At 43.1% G+C, this 26954-nt stretch overlaps 2 protein-coding genes across 2 annotated transcripts in view; both read left to right on the plus strand.

Moving 5' to 3' along the window:
* DNAAF10 (dynein axonemal assembly factor 10) overlaps positions 1-12258 on the plus strand; it is a 32496-nt gene extending 20238 nt beyond the window's left edge. The window contains exons 5-8 of the mRNA XM_066378096.1: positions 5482-5597; positions 6230-6364; positions 8866-8963; positions 11740-12258. Of these exons, the coding sequence (XP_066234193.1) occupies positions 5482-5597; positions 6230-6364; positions 8866-8963; positions 11740-11947 (557 nt within the window). The 3' untranslated portion in view covers positions 11948-12258. The remainder of the gene's footprint in view (positions 1-5481; positions 5598-6229; positions 6365-8865; positions 8964-11739) is intronic.
* The window catches only part of C1D (C1D nuclear receptor corepressor), a 495080-nt gene that overhangs the window by 416258 nt on the left and 51868 nt on the right, over positions 1-26954 (plus strand). The gene's annotated exons all lie outside the window — the stretch shown is intronic.

Consider the following 26954-nt stretch of genomic DNA (forward strand, 5'->3'; position numbering starts at 1 on the left):
ACTGTACTGATCCTTGACGAATCATCATGTCAAATACAAATACGTCACATCACATGCAGTGGATTGGCTCTACATCGATCGAATACAGACATTTACAGATTAGTCTTCCAATATCAAAAAGGAGGACATATAGGAGGATACTTTTTGAGGGAGGATGGAAGAAGGACTGTTCTCCCTAAAGGAGGACGATTGGACACCTTACCTTTGGGTTCATTAACACTTTTTTTTTTTTTTAGTGAGAGAGACAAAAGGACAGGGACAGACAGGAAGGGAGAGAGATGAGAAGCATCAACTTATAGTTGTAGCACCTTAGGTGTTCATTGATTGCTTTCTCATATGTACCTTGACCAGAGGGGCTCCAGTGGAGCCAGTGACCTCTTGCTCAAGCCAGCAACCTTGGGTTTCAAGCCAGCGACCCTTGGGTTTAATACAGCAACCATAGGGTCATGTCTATGATCCCGCACTCAAGCCAGTAGCCCTGCGCTCAAGCTGGATGAGCTCACGCTCAAGCCTGTGATCTCAGGGTCCTCAGCATCCCAGGCTGACATTCTGTCTATTGTGTCACTGCCTGGTCAGGCTGACTTAACAATTTTTTATGAATGCTTAATAGGTGCACAGCTGTGGACACATAAAAGTAAGTATAAGGAATAGCTTGAAAAATGTCCAAGAAAATATGTAGAAGGAAATACTGTTGTGATAGGAATAGCTGTAAAGATGTCTCAGGGCCATGACCGGAGGTTTTTGGATGGTCGGGAGATAGTGGTAAACCTTTGTAGGTTTTTTCAAGAATGAGATATGATCAGAGCTTTAGGAGAATTAACCTAGAGTTGTGAGGAGAGAAGTGAGTGGCAGAGGGAATGTGAGTGCTGAACTTCTGCACTCATATTTGAACTCATGTTCAGAAAGACATGGGTTAGAGCAGTGAAAATGAGGCAGAGGAAATTGATTCAAAAGATAATATTATGACAAAATAAATAGAATTTGGAAATTTTTTTGGAGGTGAGGAATAAGAGAAAGGATTTTGCTCAAGGTGACTGGATTTTGAGGCTGATTATGGGATGAATGGTATTATTAATTGAAAATATCTCACACTGTAGCCACTGTAGAAAACAGTATGGAATTTCCTCAAAAAATTAAAAATGGAACTGCCTTATGACCCAGTGATTCCACTTCTGGGAATATATCCAAAGAAACCTGAAACTCTGATTCAAAAGAAGATATGCACCCCAGTGTTCATTGCAGCATTGTTTACAATAGCCTAGGTTTAGAAGCAGCACAAGTGTCCGTCAGTGGATGAGTAGATAAAAAAGCGGCGGTATATTTACACAATAGAATACTACATGGCCATAAAAAAGAAAGGACTCCAACATTTTGCCACAGCATGAACGAACCTGGAGAGCATTATAAGTGAAATAAATCAGTCAGAGAAAGAAAAGTACCATAGGATTGCACTTAAATATGGAATCTAATGAACAAAGTAAACAAAATAGAAGCACTCATAGATACAGAAAACAGACTGACAACTGTTAGGGGGGTGGGGGGGAGGGGTTGGGTAAAGAAGGCGAAGGGATTAAGCAAAAAAAACTTAAAGACACAGACAACAGTACGGTGATTACCATAGGGAAGGGGGGAGGTGGAAAGAGATTAAGGGGGGATAAATGGTGATGGATGGAGACTTGACTTTGGGTAGTGAACACAATACAATATATGGATGATGTATTATTATAGAACTGTACACCAGGAACTGATATAATTTATTTCTTTTTGTGACAGGGACAGAGAGAGGGACAGAAAGGGACAGACAGACCAGAAGGATGAGAGATGAGAAACATCAATTCTTCATTGTGGCACCTTAGTTTCTCATTGATTGCTTTCTCATATGTGCTTTGATGGGGGTGAGGGGTGGGGGGGGGCACAGCAGAACGAGTGACCCCTTGCTCAAGCCAGCAACCTTGGGCTCAAGCTGGTGAGCCTTGCTTAAACCAAATGAGCCCGCACTCAAGCTGACAACCTCAGAGTTTCAAACCTGGGGTCCTCCACATCCCAGTCTGATGCTCTATGCACTGCGCCACCACCTGGTCAGGCTGGAACTGATATAATTTCATTAACCAATGTCACCCCAATAAATTGAATAAAAAATTTATAAAATAATAAAAGGAAAAGTTCCACAAAGGGTGTGATGGTTTGTAAAGGAAGATGGTGAAGTCAGTTTTGGACGTCCTGTTGTGTTATCTGGATGGAGCCCACAGTGGAAATGCAGGATCAGAGTTTATGAGAAAGAGGGTGTTAGAGGGATAAGGCATTGGGACAAGGTGCTCACATAGCCTAGCACAGTTACAAGGGCCTCCCTCTCACTTAACACATTGTCCTCGGCAAGAGGTACTCCAGAAAAAGGCCCTGGAACCAAGCAGAGTGAATTTAACTTCAGGTTACAAATTTATAGGTGTGATCATATAGCTAAAAATGTATTGCAGTGTGCTACAATTTATTTTAGGGTTCCTTACGAAGATAACACCCAGAGCAAACTTTTGCAAAATAAGCAAGTTTTAAGTAGTTTCTATTTGTATTCAAATATAGTTACTACCAAAGAAAGCAAAGAATCATAGCTGTATTTATTCCACCAGATTCCCCTACTGTGTTTGGACTGTAGTTGGCATTTTTGTCTTTGCAGGTACAATATATAGAGAACATTTGCTTGCAACTTAGAATCCAGTAAACATTTTCACATATCCCATCAGTATAGAATGAGCTTTAAAAAAAAAACTGCCCTCGCTGGTTGGCTCAGTGGTAGAGCGTTGGCCTGGTGTGTGGATGTCCTGGGTTCAGTTACTGGCCAGGGCACACAGGAGAAGTGACCATCTTCTCTACTCTTCCCCCTTCTCTCTCTTTCTCTTCTCCCTCGATTGGTTTGAATGAGTAGGCCCTGGGCCCTGAGGATGGCTCCCAGGCCTCCACCTCAGGTACTTAAAATAGCTCAGTTGCCAAGCAAAGGCCCCAGATTGGCAGAGCATCACCTGGTAGGGGGTTTTCTGGGTGGATCCCAGTTGGGGTGCAAGCAGGAGTTTGTCTCTTGCCCCTCCTCTCACTTAATAAAAATTAAAAAAAACCCATCACATACCAAATTAATAATCTTGGAAAGTATTCAGTGGAGGAACCAAGATGACAGTGGAGTAGGCAGACGCACAGACTCCCAGCTCACACCACCAAACTGGATTACAAATTCATTTAGGAACAATCAGTGTGAAAAACCAACTTTGGATTAAAAGAACAGGTCTCAAAAACTAAGGAGCAAAGAAGAAGCCACACCGAGCCTGGTAGGGAGTGCCAAGGCACAGTGGGTCTCCACTGATTCCAGGAATGAAGGTGGGGTGAGACTGAAAGCCCAGAAGGGCTCTTATTATAAGGAGAAGAGCAGAGAATATCTCTCACAACCACTTGCCTGGGGACCTGGGAATGAGGTGAGCTGAGAGGGCTGGCTTGTCTTCCAAAAGGAAAGTGGGGAGAGAGAGACAGATGGTGATGGGCAGAGGAATGCATGGGAGGACCTGAGAAGCTGACTCATCCAGTGCGGAGGCGGCCATAGCTGGGGGAGGGGTTGGACGCTCAACAAAGCACAAGCCTAAAGTAGTTCTGGGTGACCCACCTCCAGAAAGCTCTCCAGCTCCAATCAGAGCAACAAGACACAGCTGAAAACAGGAAGTGGGGAGGATGGGCAGTAACTCAGGTCTCCATGGAGATCTGAGATACACCTTCCCCTACTGAAACAGAAAGCACCCCACCTGCCCCCCAAAGAGAAGCTGGCGTGCAGATCAGGCCTTCAGAATCTCAGCTTACACCCACTGCATTCCTGGATACAGCTCCAAATAAGCCCCCTGCTGAGATCAGTAAACAAGATTACCACTGAGTTAAAAAAACTGAGAAGAAAACAAACAAATCAAGACTTCAAAGAGGCTCTACTAGGTAAGGAGATCACAGCTGGAAGAAGCCTACAAGTCATAGAGAATAATGGATAGGCAGAGAAGCATAGTCATATGCTTCAACAAGATAAATCCTCTGCTAAAGTCTTGGACGAATCGGAAGTAATCAAATTACTGGATGCAGAGTATACAATAATGATTTTTAGGATGCTTAAGTATCTCAAAGCTATAATAGATGGACTTAATGAACACTTCAGTAAAGAAATTGAAAGCATCAAAAAGGACATGGAAATCATAAAGAAGAACCAGACAGAAATAACAAACACAATATCAGAAATGAAGACTACACTGGAAGGAATTAAAAGCAGGCTGGATGAAGCAGAGGATTGAATCAGTGAGTTAGAGGACAAGATAAGTGAAAGCACGGAAGCAGAGCAGCAAAAAGAAAAGAGACTGAAAAAATCTGAGGAAACTCTAAGAGAGCTCTGTGACAACCTAAAGAGAAACAACATCTGCATCATAGGGGTTCCTGAAGAAGAGAACGAACAAGGGATAGAGACCTTGTTCAATGAAATCATAGCTGAAAGCTTCCCTAAATTGATGCAGGAAAATGTCACACAAGTTCAAGAAGCACAGAGAATTCCATTAAAGAGAAACCAAAAAAAATCTACACCAAGACACATCATAATTAAAATACCAAAGCTAAGAGATAAACAGAAAATATTAAAAGCTGCTAGAGAAAAAAAGGCTATCACCTACAAAACAGCTCCCATGAGGATGACATCCAACTTCTCAACAGAAACTCTTGAAGCCAGAAGGGAATGGCAAGAAATATTCAAAGTAATGCAGAACAAGAGCCTACAACCAAGACTACTTTATCCAGCAAGGCTGTCATTTAAAATTGAAGAATAGCCTGACCTGTGGTGGTGCAGTGGATAAAGCATCGACCTGGAAATGCTGAGGTTGCCGGTTTGAAACCCTGGGCTTGCCTGGTCAAGGCACATATGGGAGTTGATGCTTCCAGCTCCTCCCCCCTGTCTCTCCTCTCTCTCTCTCTCTCTCTCTCTCTCTCTCTCTGTCTCTCTCCCTCTCTCTCTCCTCTCTAAAATGAATAAATAAAATAAAAATTAAAAAAAAAATGGAAGGAGAATAAAAAGCTTCCCAGACAAAAAAAAGTCAAGGAATTCATTACAACCAAACCAATGCTGCAAGAAATGTTAAGGGGCTTGTTGTAAACAGAACAAAGGGGGGAAAGAATATAATAAAAGAGGAATATAACTTTAAAGAATAAAATGGCAATAAACAACTATATATCAATAATAACCTTAAATGTAAATGGATTAAATGCTCCAATCAAAAGACATAGGGTAGCTGAATGGATAAGAAAGCAGGACCTGTATAAATTAATAATCTTGATGTCCTGTCAGATTGGTAACATGAAATTCTACCCAATGTGATTTTTTAACATATGATTGAGTACAAATTATATGTGTTTCACAAAATTATATTAGCAGCCTTCAGATTAGCATTATAAAGATCTGAAATGTTGTGTCTTGACTTGCAGGCAATGCTTATAATCAAGAGGAGCGTGTTGTTTGTGCTGGCTATGACAACGGGGATATCAAACTGTTTGATCTCCGAAATATGTCGTTGCGGTGGGAGACAAACATTAAGAATGGGGTAATTACATTTGGACTCTTTAGTTTCTCTGAGCATGTTTTCATTCACCTCTGAGCTACTACAGAAGGAAAGTGACTCTAATGACTGGTCCCAATACAACCCCTCTGCCAGTGGTTACTCATCTGGGGGGGGGGTGGAGCCCTTTGGGAATCTAATGGAAACCACGGACCCTCTCTTAAAAGTGACCACACTCCCAGCCATGGTATGGCCGTGCTGGGTGAGTCGCCAGTCCCTGCATCCTGACTGTGGACACTGGGCCGTAGATTGTGATACCAAAATAAGCCAGTAAGAGGTCTTTTTCTGCTATTATTACAAAGCCTAAAAATAGTAATGGCCTCCCAGGTACTTTCAGATTTTCGGTCCCTGAGTTTATGCCTTTTGTGAAGAATATCTTTCCCTTCTCTGTTTTCTAAAGTCAGCCTCGACTTAACTGTGTTCAGTTATTGAGGAATTCAAGATGATTTTGATCTTATTAACCAAGAAGTTTATTTATGGTTTAAAAGTATTTGAGGTATTGATTCAAAACGCAAAAGGATTTCATGTAAGCTAATAATTTTAAAGTTGTTTAATTAGTTTGAAAGAACCTCTTGAATAATAATCATTAGACTATCAATAATATTCTCTATTTTCAGGTATGTAGCTTAGAGTTTGACAGAAAAGATATAAGCATGAATAAATTAGTAGCTACGTCTCTGGAAGGAAAGTTTCATGTTTTTGACATGAGAACACAGCATCCAACCAAAGGTTTTGCTTCTGTTTCAGAAAAGGTAAGTCTGAGTGAAAAGTCTTTCTATGATGAGGAATGTTCATAGCTTGTTTTAGACTGATAAAGAGACTTAGTCACCAAGGTGTCTTCCAGGTGTTTATGAGAAGGGAGCTATTTTTAATATACTCTTGTGGGATCTTGACAAGTTTTTCTGTGCAAAGAGTACTTCAATGTTTATCAGTTTTAGACTTCTTGATTACAATAAAGGCTCAGTTGGCTAGGAATCTTATTTTGTAGTTAAGGAGCAATCATAGGAAAACTAGCAGACAATAGGATCAGCAAAAGCTAGCCTTGTGTTACCTAATAAGTATATATTTGTATTAATAGCTAATTATATACTTTTAGGTACATATACACCTTGGTGTAAACTAATTACAAACTTACTAAAATATGTCAACATGCATGAATTATGTTATTTAATCACATTTTATTTTACATTCCAGGTTGCTATATTAAATAAAATTATTTAAAGTATTAATCACTATGACTGATAGATAGTAGGTGCCTAAAATTTTATTTATTAATACATACATACATACTTTGCCTTGATCTGAATAGTAGTTGATGTGGCTTAGAAGAAAATGTGTTATTACAACATTAGAAAGATAGATGTTTAAGAACGCAAGGTGAAGGGAAAATACTTGTTTTTAAAAAAAAAATAAGGTGATGTGTAGAGGGTATTGCATAAAATGCATGCTGAAACATCCTGCCATTTATTTGCAAGAGATGGGTTAGAAATGTGACTCTGAGCTTCCTCCAGTAGAAAAAGAAAGGCCAGTTACAGATTTGTAGTTTCCATAAGATTAAAGTGTATTAATTGTTTAGGAAATAAAAATTTACTCCTTTTCTCCCTCTACTGTGGATTCAGTAGTACTTCTCAAATATTTCTATTTTGTCTTATTTTATTATTACAATAATTATTATTGTGTGTAAATTACTGCCACTACCTGCTGAACTGAATTCTTAACACAGTAACTAATCAGTACATTGTAATATTATTTTGCCTTTGCTGTTTCAGAGTATATTAAGTATCTATCAACATAAAGCACTTCACTAAATTTTTCTTTATGCAATTGCAACATTTCTTATTATCTGTAAATTAAGTATATTGCCCCCCAATTTTTTTCCTGGTTGCTTCTAATGGACTTGATTGTTATCCTGCTATAAAAGTTTTTTCTTACATTTAGTTAACCTAGTAATTGCTAAGTCTAAAAAATAAATTACTGTTGTACTTTAAGATGTCATTTCTCCTCTTGCTTTTTGTGTTTTTACCAACTTCCAGAAGAAAAAGAAAAGTTTTAAGCTATAAAACAAATTAAAATAACTTGTAAGAGCTTGAACCTAATCACTTGAGGACTCACACACTTAAAGTGTGTATTTTGAGATATGTGTTTTTATCTGCTAATAATAATTCTCTTAAAAGACTATTAAAGTCAAATGTCAAGACTAATCAGCCCCTAAAATGTGAAGTGTCTTATGTATGGCTTAGATCAAGTTAGCCAGCCCTCCTGTCTTCCCCTCCCCTCCCCCCGCCTCCTCCTTTCTGTTCTCCACAGTGAACATAGCACTATTAGGATTGATTTACTGGCTGTTAACATGCTAACAAGCTGTTAACCTTTATCCAGTTACCATTTTATCTTTTAGTTTAATATGACTGATAAGGCCTTGGCTTATTATGACCGTAAACACTGTCTGTAAGTCCTTGTGGCCTTGATTTTGAAGAGCAGATAATTCCAATGGTGCAGATTGAAAAAGTTCTGGGAGCTTTAAATTAAAATTCACTATGTCTATGGGAACTCTCTGTACTCTACTCATTTTTGCTGCAAGCCAAAACCTGACTTAAAAAATAAAGTTTATCTTGCCTGACCTGTGGTGGCGCAGTGGATAAAGCGTCGACCTGGGAATGCTGAGGTCACCGGTTCAAACCTTAGGCTTGCCTGGTCAAGGCACATATGGGAGTTGATGCTTCCAGCTCCTCCCCCCTTCTCTCTCTCTGTCTCTCTCTCCTCTCTCTCTCTCTCCTCTCTAAAAATGAATAAATAAAATAAAAAAATAAAATTAAAAATTAAAAAAAAACTACAAAATTGGAAAAATATTTAAAAAAATAATAAAGTTTATCTTTAAAATTTTCAGTTTATCTTTATTTTTCCCTTATGAAGATATATTTTTGCATTTTGAGTTTTTTTCCCTCTTCAGTGAGCTAGAGATATAAATGTATACAATCTATTTCCATAATTTATATGGTACTATAATCTGATATCTTTTCTTTTAAATTCAGTAGAACTTTTTCATAAAGCAATAAAGAAAAATGATGCTTTTCCTGATTTCTGATCGGTTCCCTTAAATCTTTGTAGCCACTATTAAGAGAAGGGCCAGAAAATAATTTCTTTTATAACAGTTAAAATCACAGAAGTCAAGTTTCCTTATTTGCAGGGTTTCTCTTCTAGGGCAGTCTTGATCGTATAAACTTCTAACCAGCTGTGTGCCTCTCGCCCTGTTCAGGCTCATAAATCTACTGTGTGGCAGGTGCGGCACCTGCCCCAGAACCGGGAGCTGTTCCTGACGGCCGGCGGCGCTGGCGGCCTCCACCTCTGGAAGTAGTAAGTCTGCCCGTGCACGCGGCTCCTTCTTAAGTTACTTGTGGGCGTAAAGTAGGGTTAGATTGACATTTTTGTTTCTTTTTTCTCCTTTGACTTAATTCGTTTTGATATGATTTAAAATCTTAGGATATTATGTAAATATTATTTTCTCAGCATTTTTAAAACAACTCTACATATTTTACACTTCATAAATATTAATCTTTTTTTGACAATCTAAATAGGTTTGTTTTTTAGTTGTCTTGCATATATAGTGTGGGTCATGAACAATTCTTTTCATAGATTTGAAATCATGGGTTTTTGCTAGTTTTTTTTTAAATAGGAAAACTTTTACCGAAGGCTTTTATGAAATACTATAATCATATTGTTAGAATAGAACAGTACCTCTAGAACAGGGGTCCCCAAACTACAGCCCACCGGCCTCATGCGGCCCCCTGAGGCCATTCATCCGGCCCCCGCCGCAATTCCGGAAGGGGCACCTCTTTCAATGGTGGTCAGTGAGAGGAGCACAGGATGCGGATGCAAAGCCCGGTATCACTCAGGTACAATACTACTTCCGGTGACGCGGGATACACACCTCATGGCTCCAGAAGCGCGTCATATCACTTGTTACGGCTAGCAGTGACAAATATGGAACTGGACATTGACCATCTCATTAGCCAAAAGCAGGCCCATAGTTCCCATTGAAATACTGGTCAGTTTGTTGATTTAAATTTACTTGTTCTTTATTTTAAATATTGTATTTGTTCCCATTTTGTTTTTTTACTTTAAAATAAGATATGTGCAGTGTGCAGAGGGATTTGTTCATAGTTTTTTTTATAGTCTGTCTCTCCAATGGTCTGAGGGACAGTAAACTGGCCCCTGTGTAAAAAGTTTGGGGACCCCTACTCTAGAATATAGGAAAGGGGTTTGAATTGTTAACTTTAGATGCTAATAATTTACTTCCCCAGGTTCAGGTAACATCCTTGTGATAGAACTGAAATGGAGCCTAGGCCCCTGATGGTCGGTCTCCAGGAAAAGCTTGCGTTGGGTTTGCTTTCTGCTTACTGTAGGCAAAAGTATTTAGGATATAGCTGATCAAAAACCAGGAGTGAGGGGCCAAGAGCTAACCACACTGCACTCTGAACCCCAACAGCCTGAAGGGGGCAGATACTAGATGAGCTGCTCATTTAAAAGGCCTGACAAAAATTGCATTAATGGTGATCTCTTTCTGTATACATCACCCAAGAAAAAAGAAAAAATATCCACAAGGTATAAATAAAAGGTACTTCAAAAATAAAGTTTGAAAAAAAAAAGAAATGAGGAAAACACCATCTTTCATACTTCTGGGACTTTCACATTTACAAATACTTTTCTGTTAGTTCCTTTTAGAACTAGAAGGTGTTCTGAAAAATAGGGCTACAAAAGTATTTAGGATATAGCTGATCAAAAACCAGGAGTGAATACTTTAAATCAAAACTGTATAGCTTCTGTGACTAAACAGCCGAAGAAAAGGGTAGGGTGTGTGGGAGGTGCATGGTAGTGGGTCATTTGTAGTTTCCCTTTTCCTAGCACCTTCGTCCGTGATTCTTCCCAGTCCTTCTCGTCCAGCCTCCACGCTGCGGTGGACTCTGCAGATCCAGTGAGCCATGCAGCGGCACAGGGCCATTCTATGAGGGCCAGACTCTCTAGGCTGCTTACTGGAAGCATTAAGTCCCAGTTGTCTTTGTAATCCACACATGGCGTTGTTTTCTATGTGATGTGCAAACAGGTTTGCAGCTAGAAGTTTTGACTATCATGGATTTTGTTAGTATAATTGGGTCTGCATGCAATTAGAAATTTGTAGTAATCTCAAAATAAATCTTAATCCTTACCATAACATCTGATATTCAAACTGTCTTTGAGCTTTGCTGTCAGATATTACACCAGCGAAGGAGAACTAGTTTAAGTAAAATGATATTTAGCTTTATTTCCATTTGCCAGTCTCCCTTGGTAGTAACGCAATTAAGTTGTAAATATTTTTTGAGCAGCTAACCAAGAACTCCTAAGGGAACTTGTCTAGTTATTCAGAAATTGTTTCATGAATGAATGGACCCCAACAAGCTGATTTTTTTATTTTTGTATATTTGAAACATTAATAGACAGTATAGAGGGTTTAAAAAGTCTTTGGTTCTTTTTTAATACTAAATTATTGCAGCCTTTGCCAAGAGACATGAAAAAATATATAGACTGTTTATTCATCTGAATGTTTTATTTCTTTTAATCAAAAGGAACTGTCGGGTCTGAGAGGAAGAATTGAATAGTAGGTTGTCTCTCTGTCACTTCTTTTTCTGCTCCTCTTCTTAATTGCTTTGTAGCCTGAATATGTTGGCCTTTATTAGCATTTATAAAATACAGGTAGTATCAAGTTTGAGACCTAACAAGCTGTAAAAGATCTTCTAAGGAGGAGCAGTACCCCAGTATTTCATTCAGAACACATCTCTATGCCGAGAGGGGTGTCTCTTTTCCCCTCTCTCGAATCTGGACCAAATAGTTCTCCGTCAGCTCTTTTTATTTTGTGAATTTATATTTACAGCTGAGAGAAAATAATGTATTTCAAGATGGATTTTTTCTTTTTTGAGGTAATGTTGTGTAGGTCTAAAATCTCCGTAGAAGCAGTCCACAGAAGGTCCTTACGGGATCTGTGTAATGGAGCTCTGGGGTGTCTGCCATCCGTTCTGGAAGGCGCTCTGCCAAACTTACTCAGCATTTGCCTTTGCACGGGCTTTGTTGCTTCTCACCGCTTTGTTCTTGTTCTCAGTGAATATCCTGTCCAGCGGTCCAAGAAGGACTCTGAGGGAATAGAGATGGGAGTTGCGGGTTCAGTCAGCCTTCTGCAGAACGTCACGTTGTCTACCCAGCCCGTCTCCAGTTTGGACTGGAGTCCTGACAAAAGGGGCCTCTGCATCTGTAGTTCATTTGATCAAATGGTAAGAGTCCTGATTATTACAAAACTCAATAAAATTTGATCTAAAGACTTTGGACTTTGAAACCTTCCAGAAGAATACACATAGAATTAAGAGTGTGTTCTGGATCCTCCGACCCTTGCTGAACAAAGTTGGATTTGACCGATGAAAAAAGGCCCAGACGCAAACCTCCATGCTAGCCTCTCTCTGCGTGTGCAGTGCCCAGCGGTGTGCCCTGGCCACCTGACTGGTCACTGGTTTGCTGCTGCACTTGGGGGCACCACTGTCTCCAGAGCCAGCTTTGTTCCTTTCCCTCCGTTTCTGATAAAAAGTTGACACTTGTCTATATTAAATGTTTTTAAATTTGTTCTGCATCTCTAAATTTTTATATTTTATAATGAACACTTGTATTGTATTTCAGTGTTTATGGTGTCATGGTTTAAAATAGTTTGCCTTAGTGAAACTGCTGTGAATTAATGTTCATAAATACACTTTTAGCCCTGGCCGGATGGCTGGGTTGGTTGGAGTGTCATCCTGATGGTTGCAAGTTCAATCCCCAGTCAGGGCACATACAGAAACATATCAATGTGTCTTTCTCTCTCCCTTCCTTTCTCTCTAAAATAAATAATAATAATAATAAACTTTGAGAGATTTCACAGTCACTAAATTTCAGTACAAAATATTGCTTTATAAGAAAACAAAGCCTGACCTGTGGTGGCGCAGTGGATAAAGCGTCAACCTGGAAATGCTGAGGTCGCCGGTTCGAAACCCTGGGCTTGCCTGGTCAAGGCACATATGGGAGTTGATGCTTCCAGCTCCTCCCCCCTTCTCTTTCTCTCTCTCTCTCTCTCTCTCTCCTCTCTCTCTGTCTCTCCCTCTCCTCTCTAAAATGAATAAAAAAAAAAATTAAAAAAAAAAAAAAGATCAGAATTTAAAAAAAAAAAAAAGAAAACAAAGTGCCTGACCAGGTGGTGGCACAGTGGATAGAGCATCAGACTGGGAGCGGAGGACCCAGGTTTGAGACGCCGAGGCCACCAGCTTGAGCGTGGGCTCATCTGGTTTGAGCAAAGCTCACCAGCTTGGACCCAAGGTCCCTGGCTTGAGCAGGGGATTACTCGGTCTGCTGTAGCCCAAGGTCAAGGCACATATGAGAAAGCAATCAATGAACAACTAAGGTGTCAACAAAAAACTAATGATTGATGCTTCTCATCTCTCTTCGTTCCTGTCTGTCCCTATCTATCCCTCTCTCTGACTCTCTCTCTCTGTCTCTGTAAAAAAAAAAAGAAAAAGAAAACAAAGTGGGCCTGACCTGTGGTGGCACAGTGGATAAAGTGTCGACCTGGGACGCTGAGGTCGCTAGTTCAAAACCTGGGCTTTGTCTGGTCAAGGCACATACGGGAGTTAATGCTTCCTGCTCCTCCCCGTTCTCTCTCTGTCTCTGTCTCTGTATCTCTCTCTCTCTTCTCTAAAATTAATAAATAAAATCTTAAAAATAAATAAATTAAAAAAAAAACAAAACAGAGTGGCATGGTCAAATTAGATTTGTCTGTTTTTAGCAGTATAATTTGTAATGAAATTCTGACTTAACAGGAAGGCCTCTTTTTTACCTAAAAAACAGGAGTTGAATTGGTGAGACTTTTGGTTGTTGACTATGGTAAGTGCTGTTGAGATGTACAAGATTGTGAGGGTTTTGTAGTCTTTTTTTGTCAAACCTTTTTATGTATTTTATGAATAAATTTTTGTTTTTGAAATCTGTGGTAGTTTTGATTCTTTTAACTTAGTAGTAGTAAGCTAACACCATTACTTCTCTTGTTTTATAAATGCTTAATAAGAACCTCTTAATCACTTTGTTTCTTCAGTGTTCACTACATCTTTGGCTAAGCACAGAGGTATTAATTATATTCCACTTCCATTAAACCAGCGGTTCTCAACCTGTGGGTCGTGACCCCAGCTGGGTCGCCTAAAGCCATCGGAAAATACATAATGCATATCAGGTATTTACATTCCGAATCATAACTGTAGCAAAATTACAGTTATTAAGTAGCCACCAAAATTATTTTTTGGTTTGGGGTCACCGCAACATGAGGAACTGTATTGCGGGATCACGGCATTAGAAAGGTTGAGAACCACTGCATTAAACCTACCCTCCCTCCTCCATTCAAGAGACAGAGCCACCTAAGACATTCATGGTATGTGACATTCATGTGATTTTAGGGGTTCTTGTAAAGTCACCTGTTTGGAATATTAAATTTAGAAAATTAACTTAAAAACCAAAACCCAGACCTGTGGTGGTGCAGTGGATAAAGCGTCGACCTGGAAATGCTGAGGTCGCTGGTTCGAAACCCTGGGCTTGCCTGGTCAAGGCACATATGGGAGTTGATGAGTCCAGCTCCTCCCCCCTTCTCTCTCTCTGTTTCTCTCTCTCCTCTCTAAAAATGAATAAATAAAAAAAAAAGAAAGCATGAAAAATTTGTGGAATTCTTACAGTTCTTATATTTGGTGGTAGAATTAGAGAAGCTGAAGTTAAGAATAATAAATACTTGTATTTCACTAGACCTAAATGTTATTGTAAAATTATACCACTGAAAAAGAAAAATGTTGCCAATGAAACTGATACAATGCTTTTTTTATCACAGCATTTCTTTAATGTTCATTGAATGTCCTTTTAAACTTATTTATTTACAGATTTTTTTCATTACATATCACACTTGTGCATCGTTAAGGAAAATATATACAAAATAAATTTGGTATGATAGTCTTCATATTTCTTCCTATTCAGATTCTGATCCTTCTAAGTCACTTTTTGAATCAATTCATCACTGTTCATGGTTCTCCCTACAGTGTTGTCCTTTGTATCATGAAAAGTGTCGGTGATGCAGCCATTCTTTAAATCATGCTTCTCTGTTGTGTTCAGGGTTTTTTGGTTTTTTTTACAGGGACAGAGAGAGAGTCAGAGAGAGGGATAGATAGGGACAGACAGACAGGAACGGAGAGAGATGAGAAGCATCAATCATCAGTTTTTCGTTGCAACACCGTAGTTGTTCATTGACTGCTTTCTCATATATGCCTTGACCGTGGGGCATATATGAGAAAGCAGTCAACTCGGCAGCAGACCAAGTAACCCCTGCTTGAGCCAGTGACCTTGGGTCCATGCTAGTGAGCTTTTTGCTCAAGCCAGATGAGCCCGCGCTCAAGCTGGCAACCCCGGGGTCTCGAACCTGGGTCCTTCCACATCCCAGTCCGACGCTCTATCCACTGCGCCACCGCCTGGTCAGGCAAGGGTTTTCTTTCAATGAACTGACACTTACTCTACAAGTTTTGGTGTATACATGCAGGCCGTGACAACTGTTCCTGTATAACAAACCACTGCAAAACTTGTCTTAGAACAGTAGCCGTTATTTACTGTGCTTACGAATCTGCAATTTGGGCAGGGCTCAGCTGGGACAGTTCATTGGTCATCTGTGTTCCACGCAGCATCAGTTGGGCTGGACGATCTGCTTCCAGGGTTGCCCTTACCTGACCTGTAAGCTGGTGCTGGCTCTCAGCTGGGACCTCAGCCAGGCCTGAGGACCAGGGGCTGCTCCACATGGCATGGGCTTCCTTAGGGTGTGGTGACTGGCTTCTAGGGATGAGCATCCTGAAAGAGAAGGCCATGTAGAAGCAGTGTCAGTTTTTAATGGCCTAGCTTCATTAGTCATTTTGCATCCCTTTTTTTTTTTTAACTTTCATTCATTTATTACAATACAATGTTAAGCTAACAAGGAACTTGCCACACTCTATTGATGCAGTCACCAAGCTCCCCATACCCTAATTAATGGGGAGGGGACAAATTCCACTTCTTGATGGGACTTGACGAGAAGTCCCATATGAGTCTTGTAAGAACATATGAGACTTGAAATATTGTATTGATTTTTGGAAAATATCTGGCACAGGATTATAAGAGGCATCCCAATTTCAAAGATACAGAAATCAGGATGGGGAAATGATGTGCTTGGTAGAACTGATGAAATACATTACTTGGAATGCATTTGCTCCTACTCTCCTCACCGCCTGCACCCCTCCCTGCCCCTAATCTATTGCAGACGTTACTAATTAATCATGGTACTCATTTTCTCACAAGTTTTCTCACACTCTGCTAGGAGCCACTATCAGCTGCTGGCAGGGGAGCTCAAACTTACTGCCCCAAGTCTAGAGAGCAATGCCCTCCGGAGGCCAGCCAGCCTCCTGGGTCAGTCAGCGTTCCCTGAGTGTGGACCCTCCACATCCTTGTCAATATTCCAAAAAATAATGAACTTTAGTGTACTAGACTATATAAGTCAAACGTGCAAAAGCCAAAATTGTATTTTATTCATACACAGGGAAGGATGAGTGAGTCTTAGGTACCACAGTGTTTAGGTTTGCCAGTTGCACCATCCTCTGTGTCAACTTCTCTGAGGTGATGTATGGTTCCAAAGGCATGCTGTGCAGGCAGAACTAGAGACAGATTGGCAGCATTTAGAAATAATTCAGGCCGCAGGAACCCTAAGACAACCCATCTCGGAGCAGCAGAGCTCTTGGAAATTCTGCATATTTTTTTACTGCTAGTTAGCATTAGCAGAGCACTTGGCTAGCTTTGGTGGTGAGTTATAGAGTGCTTTGGTAAGGGATCCCTGAAATACTTCTCATCATGGGGCCTAGGCCCTCCCTGGCGAGTGCTGTTTTGTAGAGAAATACTTTTCCTTTGGTCACTAGTCTGTACCCTAAAGTAGGTGAAGCAGGTAGGCTTTGGATGTAAAGCTGGGTTGGGTGGTCTGAGTATAACATGGGAATCTGTGTTCAGGTGCTGTGGCTAGTTTGGAAAACAAGTGGGCAATTGGCTTTTAGATAGGCTTCTTTAAAAAAAAGAGGAAGAAGAAGAACTGGTATTTTTGCAAAGGAAGCCTCCATCCCTGAAGGTCTGGCCACCCTCACCGCTGTGTGGCCCCACTTCGTTGCTCTGGGTGGAATTCCGCTGCCAGGCCCCTGTTGAGCCTGGGCATTGGGCCCATGTTGCTCTCACACATGTTAGAACCTGCTGACGGAATCCTGTCCCTCCAGCCAGCTGAAGGCTCAGGGGTGCCAGGACAATGTCTCCTAGCCCACTCTACCCTGCAGCCCTGAGTGCTGCCTGGAGTGGAGAGGAATTCTTTCACCTGTAGACTCCCCCCCCCCATTTTTCCCTAGAGGCTGGGGTGGACAAGTGGCAGCACGGAAACTCGGGTTCATCTGGACCCTGTGAATTGGTGTCTCTGTGAAGGGATCTAGAGGAAAAGAACCTACCTGTCCTCAACCTTGAACCAGAAAAGGGGTTCCTAATCGGAACAGCACAGAGCAGATGCAGATTGGCCTCACAATGTCATGGCCATTAGTGCAATTGTCTGCATATTTTGTGTTTTGCATCAAACATCAAGATTGATGTCTTCTTAAATCATAAAAGGAAATTTGTGATAAACACAACCTCTGCTGCCAGGGAGAACATAGGTGTCAGAAACTGCTATCTCTGGCTGTCACCAAATCTAGTATAGCATTTATTCAGCAGTTTTCATGGAGGCCTTTAGACCAGTGGTCCCCAACCTTTTTTGGGCCACGGACCGGTTTAATGTCAGAAAATATTTTCACGGACCGGCCTTTAGGGTGGGACGGATAAATGTATCCCGTGACCGAGACAAGCATCAAGAGTGAGTCTTAGACGGATGTAACAGAGGGAATCTGGTCATTTTTTAAAAATAAAACATAGTTTAGACTTAAATATAAATAAAACGGAAATAATGTAAGTTATTTATTCTTTCTCTGCGGACCGGTACTGGTCTGCGGCCCGGGGGTTGGGGACCACTGCTTTAAACAACTGAACTTTGCTTATGGTGTCATGATCCAACTATCCTGAAGCCAGTGTAAAATCAGATCACTCAGCAGTATAATATAAACACATCCAGTAAGTGTTGATTGGTGATAAAAATTGAGTAATTGGGAAAAAAAATCCCACCTTACCTCTGAGCTGTTTTCTCAAGGGATCTCTATTGATTAGGACTAGTTTCAGCTGTAGCTTACTGAAAACCCCAAAATATTTTTATTTCTTTCTCTTATAAAAATCGAAGGTGAGCAGTGCAGGCTGCAGGCTGCTATGGTGGTTCTCTGGGCCTTCTTGTTTTGTTTCTCTGCTATCCTCACTGGATTTTTTTTTTTTTTTTTTTTTTTACTGAGAGAGGAATAGACAGGGACAGACAGACAGGAATGGAGAGATGAGAAGCATCAATCATTAGTTTTTCGTTGCGCATTGCTACACCTTAGTTGTTCATTGATTGCTTTCTCATATGTGCCTTGATCGCGGGCCTTCAGCAGACCGAGTAACCCCTTGCTCGAGCCAGCAACCGTGGGTCCAAGCTGGTGAGCTTTGCTCAAACCAGATGAGCCCGCACTCAAGCTGGCGACCTTGGGGTCTCGAACCTCGGTCTTCTGCATCCCAGTCCGACGCTCTATCCACTGCGCCACCGCCTGGTCAGGCCTCCTCACTGGATCTTTCACCTCATCATCGAATGTGACTGCTCCAACCCCAGCCATCACAGCCACCTTTCAGCCATCAGGAAGCAGGAAAAGCAAAAGGACCCCTTAACCACTTGAAAGAACACCACTCTGCTTTCATCCCATTAGCCTTGGTCTGGCCACAATAAGTCTGAGAACTAGGCTATTCTGTACAATGATGCACTCAACTCACATCAGGAGTTTTGATATGGAAGAAGACAGATGGATTTGGGGGGACATAAGTGGATTCTTCTACAATGTGACAGAACAGTCAAGCATAAAGTCTCCCTGCATAGGTTCTCCTATGAGGTGAAAGCTAGAAAGTGATCAATTTGTGTTTCTTTAGGCTGAATCAGGGTCGTGGCACCCAATGGGCACTTTTGGCTTCTCCTTCTGCTGACAAGTCACAGTGGATTCACTCGTTTTCCTGATCTGTTGAATCACTTTTATTATCCTTACGTATATTCAGAGGAAGTCCAGCTCAGTACAGAGATATGAAAGAGAAGTTTCCCTTAATAACTTAAAGTGATCTATCCTAAATTTCTCTTTGGGGAATTCATTTTTACTTAAAAATTTGTTTCAAATCCTAAGCACTATCTCCCTCCAGGCAGTACCTGTGCAATGAATCCTGAAAGGAACACATTACCTCTTCCATTTCTATGAACTCACCAGAGAAACATGAAGGGAAACAATGTTTATGGGTCAATGTGTGTTGGTACCTACTGAAATCACTTCTTGGTGATTTAGGTGGATACATTTTGTATTTATATAGGAAAAATAATTTTTTTCTGTTCATATCCAAGGATTGTCCATCACACAAAATTATTTCATCCTTTTTCTCCATGAGAATAGCCAAATCATTTCTGGCAAATACATAGAGCTTTCAATTATGCTGAGATACTATGATCAGATCTGCCTTCTAACAACTTGCAGTGAATTGTCTTCCCCTGGAATGAGGCAGGCACTCTCTCCTAGGGCTAAAGATCCTGTGATGCACTGACCCCTTGTGGGAAAATGTGGGCATTGCAGACCTTTCAACACAAAATGAATTTTGCCTTTCAAATACAGCTGGCAAAATCTACCCGTGAAGTTTATAGTAGGCACACATGTAAAATTGGACCTCAGGAGAGACATTATGTTAGAAAAATTTCTTCCCATAATGTGTCTTTGAAAAGTAACATTTAGGCCCCAGCTGGTTGGCTTAGTGGTAGACGTCTGTCTGGCATGTGGGTGTCCCGGGTTCGAGACCCAGTCAGGGCACACAGGAGAAGTGCCCATCTGCTTCTACACCCCTCCCCTCTCACTTCTCTCTCTCTCTCTCTCTCTCTCTCTCTCTCTCTCTTCTCCTCCCCTTCTGCAGCCATGGAGCGAGTTAGCCTTGGATGTTAAGGATGGCTCCGTGGCCTCCACCTCAGGTGCTAAAAAATGGCTGGGGTTGCAACAGGATCGGCAGAGTATTGCCCCCTAGTGGGCTTGCCAAGTGGATCCTAGGGCACATTTGGGAGTCTGTCTCTGCCTCCCCCCCTCACTGAATAATAATAAAAAAAAATAGAAAAGTAACCTTTTGTATGTGATAACACTTATAAAAAGTTATATGATTAACTTTATTATAGAACCACCCTCATTTTTAGTTCACCTTGAGAGCTGACTTCCAGGAGGAAACATTCGGCTTTTGATAAAGTGAGGAATTATCTTGTAAACTAAAATAGTATATGCCTCCACTTCTCATCATCAATTCATTCTGTCAGAATTGTAATATGAAGTAGTATTTCTCAAAATTAAGGACTCCTTTAAACCATCACTTTACTTCCTGCAAACAATCTAGAATTTCCCCCCACCTTCCTTAATCTGAATTTGCATGGGATATGGTCATTGTTTTTTACAAGCTGTTTCTGCAGAGCAAGTCTGAGCAGGCGGCTTCCCATCTGCCCACTTTTGGCGCTGCGGACCACACAGCTAAAATAAGCAACACAAAATAAACAGTGTGGTCAGAGACTCACAACTCTTCCTCGCACAGGAGGCTGAAGACATGCACACCTTCTGCTCCTCATTTTAAGTTTTCAACTTTTCTTATTCTTTTTTTTAAATTTTTTTTTTAATTCATTTTAGAGAGGAGAGAGACAGAATGGGAGAGAGAGAGGAGAGAGAGACAGAGAGAGAAGGGGGAGGAGCTGGAAGCATCAACTCCCATATGTGCCTTGACCAGGCAAGCCCAGGGTTTCGAACCGGCGACCTCAGCATTTCCAGGTCGACGCTTTATCCACTGCGCCACCACAGGTCAGGCTCAACTTTTCTTATTCTTAAGAATGCTCACACTGGGCCTTTTGTAGCAAATCAGAATGTCAGCTCTGGAAGAGGCCTTGGAGTCTGCTGAGCCCAATCTCCCTTGATGACAGACTGAGGTGAGAAAGACTCAGGTGCTGCATCCTGACCTTAGTCCAGTGCTCCTGTCCCTGCACCACCTGCATTCCCCCTGAGAAGCAGGGCATCTCTCAGCCTAACCAAGCCAGACACAGATCAGGTGTGTAAACAACACCGAGGCCAGAGGCGATAAGGGTAAGCAGATAAATGGCCAGGGGGGAACAGAAGCAGCAGTTTGGCTGTCAGCCCCTGCAGATAAACAAGTGTTTGATCTGGGCTGAGCACCTCCCTTATCTGGTGAGATAACATTCACACTCAGAGGGCCTTTGTGCTTGCAGTGAACAGCACTGGAACCCTTTGAGGGCTGGCCTGACCCTCACACCGACTGAATCAGGGCTCCAGCAAGGGACTGACATTGTCACCACCCACCCAGGGGTCCCTGAACTCCTGGTAGAACACAGAACCTGAAGAATTCGGACCCAGAAATCTTAGCAGAAGAGTCTTAGCCATTGTCTACTCATCCACGAAGGGCCATTTGAAGCATACTATGGATTTTCCAAATCTGGTTAGCAAAGCTCCTTAGACAGGAGAAACATCAGAAGCCTCCTTCTCTTCCTCACTCTTCCTGTGATTGAAACTGAAGAAAGCAGTCAAGCGTGAGGCCAGAGGGAAAGCCATCGCATGTCTCCAGAGAGACTTGACAGGGAAAACTTACATAAAGATAATAATATTGACAGTAATAGCAGCTAATATTTACTGAGCACTGACTATGTGCCAGGCACTGTATTAAGTGATTTGGCTGCATTATATGCTTTGATTCTTACCACAAAACTTTGAAGTCAATACTATGTTGACATTTGCAATTGAGAAATGACCTTCGAGAGGTTAAGAGACTTGCCAGAAACCCCACCACCAGTGAGCAGAAGTAGAAACATGGTCTGTCCGTCTCCAGTACTCACTCTTTACCTCATCTTTTTAATATGAGGTGGCAGCTGTTTGATGCATTTTCCCCATCAATTTCACTACTTTAGGGATAGAAATCCTATGATTTGATTTGGGAAGGATGCCGATGAATTCAGAAGAGAGCAAAGAAGCACTGCAAAGGGAAGAAAGGAGAGGAACACTGCCCCCCTGGTGGTGGCCTGGCATGAGCTGGCGCCGGATCCCATCACACACTCTCCACAGCCCCGCCATGGTCTCCTGCTGTGGCAGGCAGTAGTTGTCTACCCATGCCCGCTCTTTCCTCCTTCCTCATAACCAGAGCCCAATTTTTATTACAGCACGTAATAATGATGATGACATTTTCCCACCTGCTTTTCAGCTAGGTGTGGACACCATGGACCATGAGGGTGAGCCTGTATTCCAGGGACAGCAGAATCTAAAATGAAGAACCTGGTGCCTGATGATTTGTGAACACCAGGCATTCCCAAAGTTATTTACCTGCACTGCCTCTTTCTTGTTTAAGCCAATGATTGCTCCTGATTTTCTCTTGTATGCTTGAGTATCTAGCCTGTTGTTTTGTTTGTTTGTTTGTTTCCTTTTTACAGAACAGGAAACAGGCTCAAAAAGAGTAACTTGATTCAGTCACACAAGAATTTTCAGGCAGAATTCAGATTTGGATTTGTCTATTTGACCCCAGAGTGCTTTGAATTTCCAGGACTGTCTACACTAGTGAAAGTAATAGGAATATGCACGTATGTAGTGTTTATAATTTGAAAATATTTTCTCATGTGTCATGCATTGGGTGTGGTGGGGGACTTGGGGGTTGCATGCATCAGAAATAGACTCTAGATAACTTATACTATAGAGAACTCTATTAGGAGGATGTGGGGTGGTGTATCAAGCCAAGAAGTCAAATTGCCAGGGGTTATTATAGGGATTTGATTTTAGAACACCGAGGGAGATGGTTAAGCACCTCTGTAAAGCTGCTGTCCTCAGGTCCGATGCTGGAGTTCAGAGCCCACGGGGAAAACAGCTGGCATGCGGAGAGGAGATGGTTAAGCACCTCTGTAAAGCTGCCGTCCTCAGGTCCGATGCTGGAGTTCAGAGCCCACGGGGAAAACAGCTGGCATGCGGAGATGGATATAAAGTGGGAGAAGCAAGAACCAGCTGTGACCCATACATGCCAGCTGGGAACCACTGAATGGGCTGACTCGTGTGCCTCTGACCTTGGTGGCATAAACATCCTGCATAAATCAGGAACCTTCATCATGGAGCTAAACAAGCATGCCTGCCCAGAAGTTGGAGAAGCCGATTGGGGGTCCTGGGAAGGGCAGGGTCATGGCAGGCCGGCCAGTGCCTCATGCTAACAGGGTGAGCCAGCAGATAAACGTGGCTGACAGAAAGGAGGGGAGTCTTGACCTGGACTTGCAGAATGTTGGACAGGCCAGGGGAGGTGGCCTAGAGTAAGGATGCTGAGGAAGGGACCGTGTGGGAGGGTTGGGGAGACAGGGAGATGGCCCAGGAGAACAGAAGAGCACTGAGCATAGAATCTGAAAGCCGCAGCATGTTAGTTACGCCTTTCTGGATCCAAGACGTGGAACTCAACTCGCACTGGGTTGATTAGTAAAAAAAATCAGAGAGGCGCGTGACTGTGAAGTCGGGGTGGCTGGCCCAAAGATGCACAGCTCACACTATGCTGCCAGGCGGCCTCTGAGTCTTCTCTCTCATTCCCCTGGTTGACTGCATTCTCAGGCAGGTGCTCCCCGTGTGGTGGCCAAAGTGACCAAGTAGATGTCATTGCAGGTGAGATACTCCCATGGGTACGTTCCCCGATAGTGAAGCCTGGCTGGGCCGGTGCCCTCCCTGGACTGGTCCTGATGGTTAGGGAGAACGAGCGTTCTCATGATTCAGGCCCATTTATATGCCACGTTCTGAGCAACACAAGGAAGATTAGGGTGGTTCGCACAGCTAAGGAAGGCTCCCATTGTCATCAGAAGCAGGGTGACCGGGGTGTGCGACGCCCAAACAGCAGCTGCTTTTAGAAGGCTCAGGAGTCCCAGTCCCGCTCTTCGTGAGCGTTGGGTCTAGCTCAAGGGCAGTGCCTGTAACTAAGGAATGGGCCATCAAATGAAATAAGGCACGAATAGCCCTGCTGGAACCTGAGACAGCCCCCCTCAAACTTCAAGGGCTATGGTTGAGAGGAAGCCAGTTTGGTCAGACAAGAGAAAAGATATCTAGAGCAAGAATATGGGAAACAGCAACAGCTGGGTAGGCATGGGCAGAAGCCTGAAGAGGGCATAGAAATTCCCAGAGCGGGGAACATGCCCGCCGGCGCCACACGTGGGTGCTGAGTAATTGTTCGATGTTGGGTACAAGGGCTTACATCACCAAAGGAGAAATAACTTGGAGAAGAGTCAACACAGTCACCGCCGCGGGCCTGAGCCCACAGAGACTCTTATTAATAAGCAGCAGGGGAGACAGGGCTGCAGTTCTGGGCCCCGGGGCCTCCCTCTCCTCACAGTTCTGTCAGGGCCAACCTGGGAAAGCAAGGCGAAAGGGGGCCCTGCTAACGAGCGTGCTCCTGTCTAACTGCCTGGGGCCGCGGGGAGGTGGCACCCCGAGAGAGGCTGGTCCCCCGGGCTGGGCTGTTATTCGTCAGGCCCCGGGAGGCCTGAGGCAGGAGCACCCAGGCAATGCTGGGCTGATCTCCAGGAAAGAGCCGTCTCTGCAGTCAAGAGGGAAGGCAGTGGGAATCCAGGGGACCAGGCACGCAGCAGCCGCCAAGACACCTGCCTGGCACGTGGCGGACGAGGGCCTCCAAGGGAAGCCATTCAAACCCGCATGCCAGCGCTGCGCCTGCCTGGAGGGACCACCTGCCCTGGCGTGGCTCTGTCTTCTAATGTGAAAACCAGGAAAGTGTCAGGGAGACCGGGGTGAGTTGGTTACTGTCCCCAACCTCTGTAGTCCAGACTGGTTCTCTGACCTCTGAGGAGCGTACCAGGACAGGTCACAGCGTTTGAAGGGAGGAGGACAAACAGGATTGTGCCTGCTCTTCCTTTGGTGGCCTGAAAACAAGGAGAGAAACCAGCTTGTCTGCCCTCTGGTGGCTTGTCATGAGCTTCAAGTCAAGTGACACCATCTTTGAGTTACAAGCTAAGAGAGCTGTCCTATAACAAATTCAGACGGGAAGCAACAATGCTGCCCACCAGCCATTCATGGGCAACAAACAGGTTCTTCCATCCCAAGAAGGAAGAAAAACAAGAATAAAACACCGTTCTGGAAGGAGAGGTGGGGGCTGTCAGTAAATCCAGTGAGTGCTGGTCATCAGGCCAGCCCTTCCTTGGGGCACATACCCAATAGATTCAGAGCCAACTAACTTGCCAAATAACTTCTATGTGCTGGAGGAATTAACATGCATTTTTCTGATGTAATTATTCCAACTCTAGAGAGCAGAGAGTATCGTCCCTATAATACCGAGGCGATAACCAAGGCTCAGCGCCCTGAAGTGAATTGCCTAAGCTAAGGCTGCTTGAAGAGAGCACAGCCAGGATTTCCCTCTGTGCTGGAGCAGTCTCAGTGACTCAGCTACCCATGACACATTCCTCGTCACCGTCACCGACACCCCCTGGGTTTCCCTGGTGACTGGATTTTTGCCCCAGCTGATTGCCATTTGACAAGTTCTACAGGACCTCATGCAGATTAAAAAGGAATTTTATCTGCTGACCTTATTAACCAAGGAAAGTGGGATTTGGTTTTGGGCAGAACTCATTTGTCTGGCACAGCCTATGACATCTGTCACCAGCATTGCGGGAGCCCCTGACACGGGGTAGGAGAGGACCCACGCGGGAGGTGATGGCCACTACGGGGTCAGGAGGGATCCCGTGGGGAAACGCTGAGACAGGCACAGGCGCGGCCGCCAGCGGTGGCCTGTTCATCTTTGGAAGGCCACAGCATGTGCTTGTATTCAATAGCAAACTTGGATTGTTAAGCCAGACTGACTGAGGAGCCACTGAGCCACTTCACCCGCAGGTGTTGTAAAGTACCAAAGGCTACAGAATTAATATTAATATTATAAGAGGCTTGGAGAACATTTTATTAATTTGGGTTAAGGTGTGCAGAGAAATTGTGAGAATAGTCTCTGTACTGTGTGATTGGCATAGTCAGGATAGCCCGTGGCATTGTATTGTAAATGCAAAGGGGAGGAAAACATGGATTCCCAGACATTCCACCATGCCTGTGGGGAAAAGGGTGAATGGCTAGCCAGGTACAGGGAGAGAAAAGCCAAAATAAACCTTTTCTTATAGCAATGAGCCATTCGTGGGCATTTGTCCCCACCAAAACTACCTCTCTCATGTAAATGCGTGTGTGACTCTGGACAGAGAGATGGCAGATAAACACTAGATAATATAGGAATGCCTTTAATATGTAAAGAGACATCTTTCTACCATTGTGTTGGCTTGTAAATTTTGTTTTCTCCAAAATGATGTATGGCTTGCAAATTGAACGTGGTCCTATCATGTTAAAGGACATATGACTATAACCAATCGTGGTAAGGGGCTCCTAATTGCAATTTTTGCTTCTGTACTTCCCACTTACAAAACTATAAAAACTGGCCCTGGCCGGTTGGCTCAGTGGTAGAGCGTCGGCCTGGCGTGCAGGGGTCCCGGGTTCGATTCCCAGCCAGGGCACACAGGGGAAGCGCCCATCTGCTTCTCCACCCCTCCCCCTCTCCTTCCTCTCTGTCTCTCTCTTCCCCTCCCGCAGCGAGGCTCCATTGGAGCAAAGATGGCCCGGGCGCTGGGGATGGCTCCTTGGCCTCTGCCCCAGGCGCTAGAGTGGCTCTGGTCACGACAGAGCGTGGGCGTGCCGGGTGGATCCCGGTCGGGCGCGTGCAGGAGTCTGTCTGACTGTCTCTCCCCGTTTCTAGCTTCAGAAAAATACAAAAAACAAAACAAAACAAAACAAAAAAAACCTATAAAAACTAAGTAGAACAAAGGGCCGGCGCTCTCTCCGTCAGATTTCTGTCTGAGTTCCCGCCACTTGGCCAAGCTAGACAATAAAGCTTTGATGTGTAAACGACGGACCTTGTTCCGGACCTTGTTCCTGTCTTTCATGTTTCGGGTCCCTCTGAATTTGGCTTAACACTGACCATAACTTAGAACAGCAGTCTTGAAATTGTGCTGTTGGCATTTATCACTGTAGTAAAATTGTCTAATTGAAAGAGTTTATA

This window comes from Saccopteryx leptura, chromosome 3, assembly GCF_036850995.1.
Source record: "Saccopteryx leptura isolate mSacLep1 chromosome 3, mSacLep1_pri_phased_curated, whole genome shotgun sequence".
Classification (NCBI taxonomy): Eukaryota; Metazoa; Chordata; class Mammalia; order Chiroptera; family Emballonuridae; genus Saccopteryx; species Saccopteryx leptura.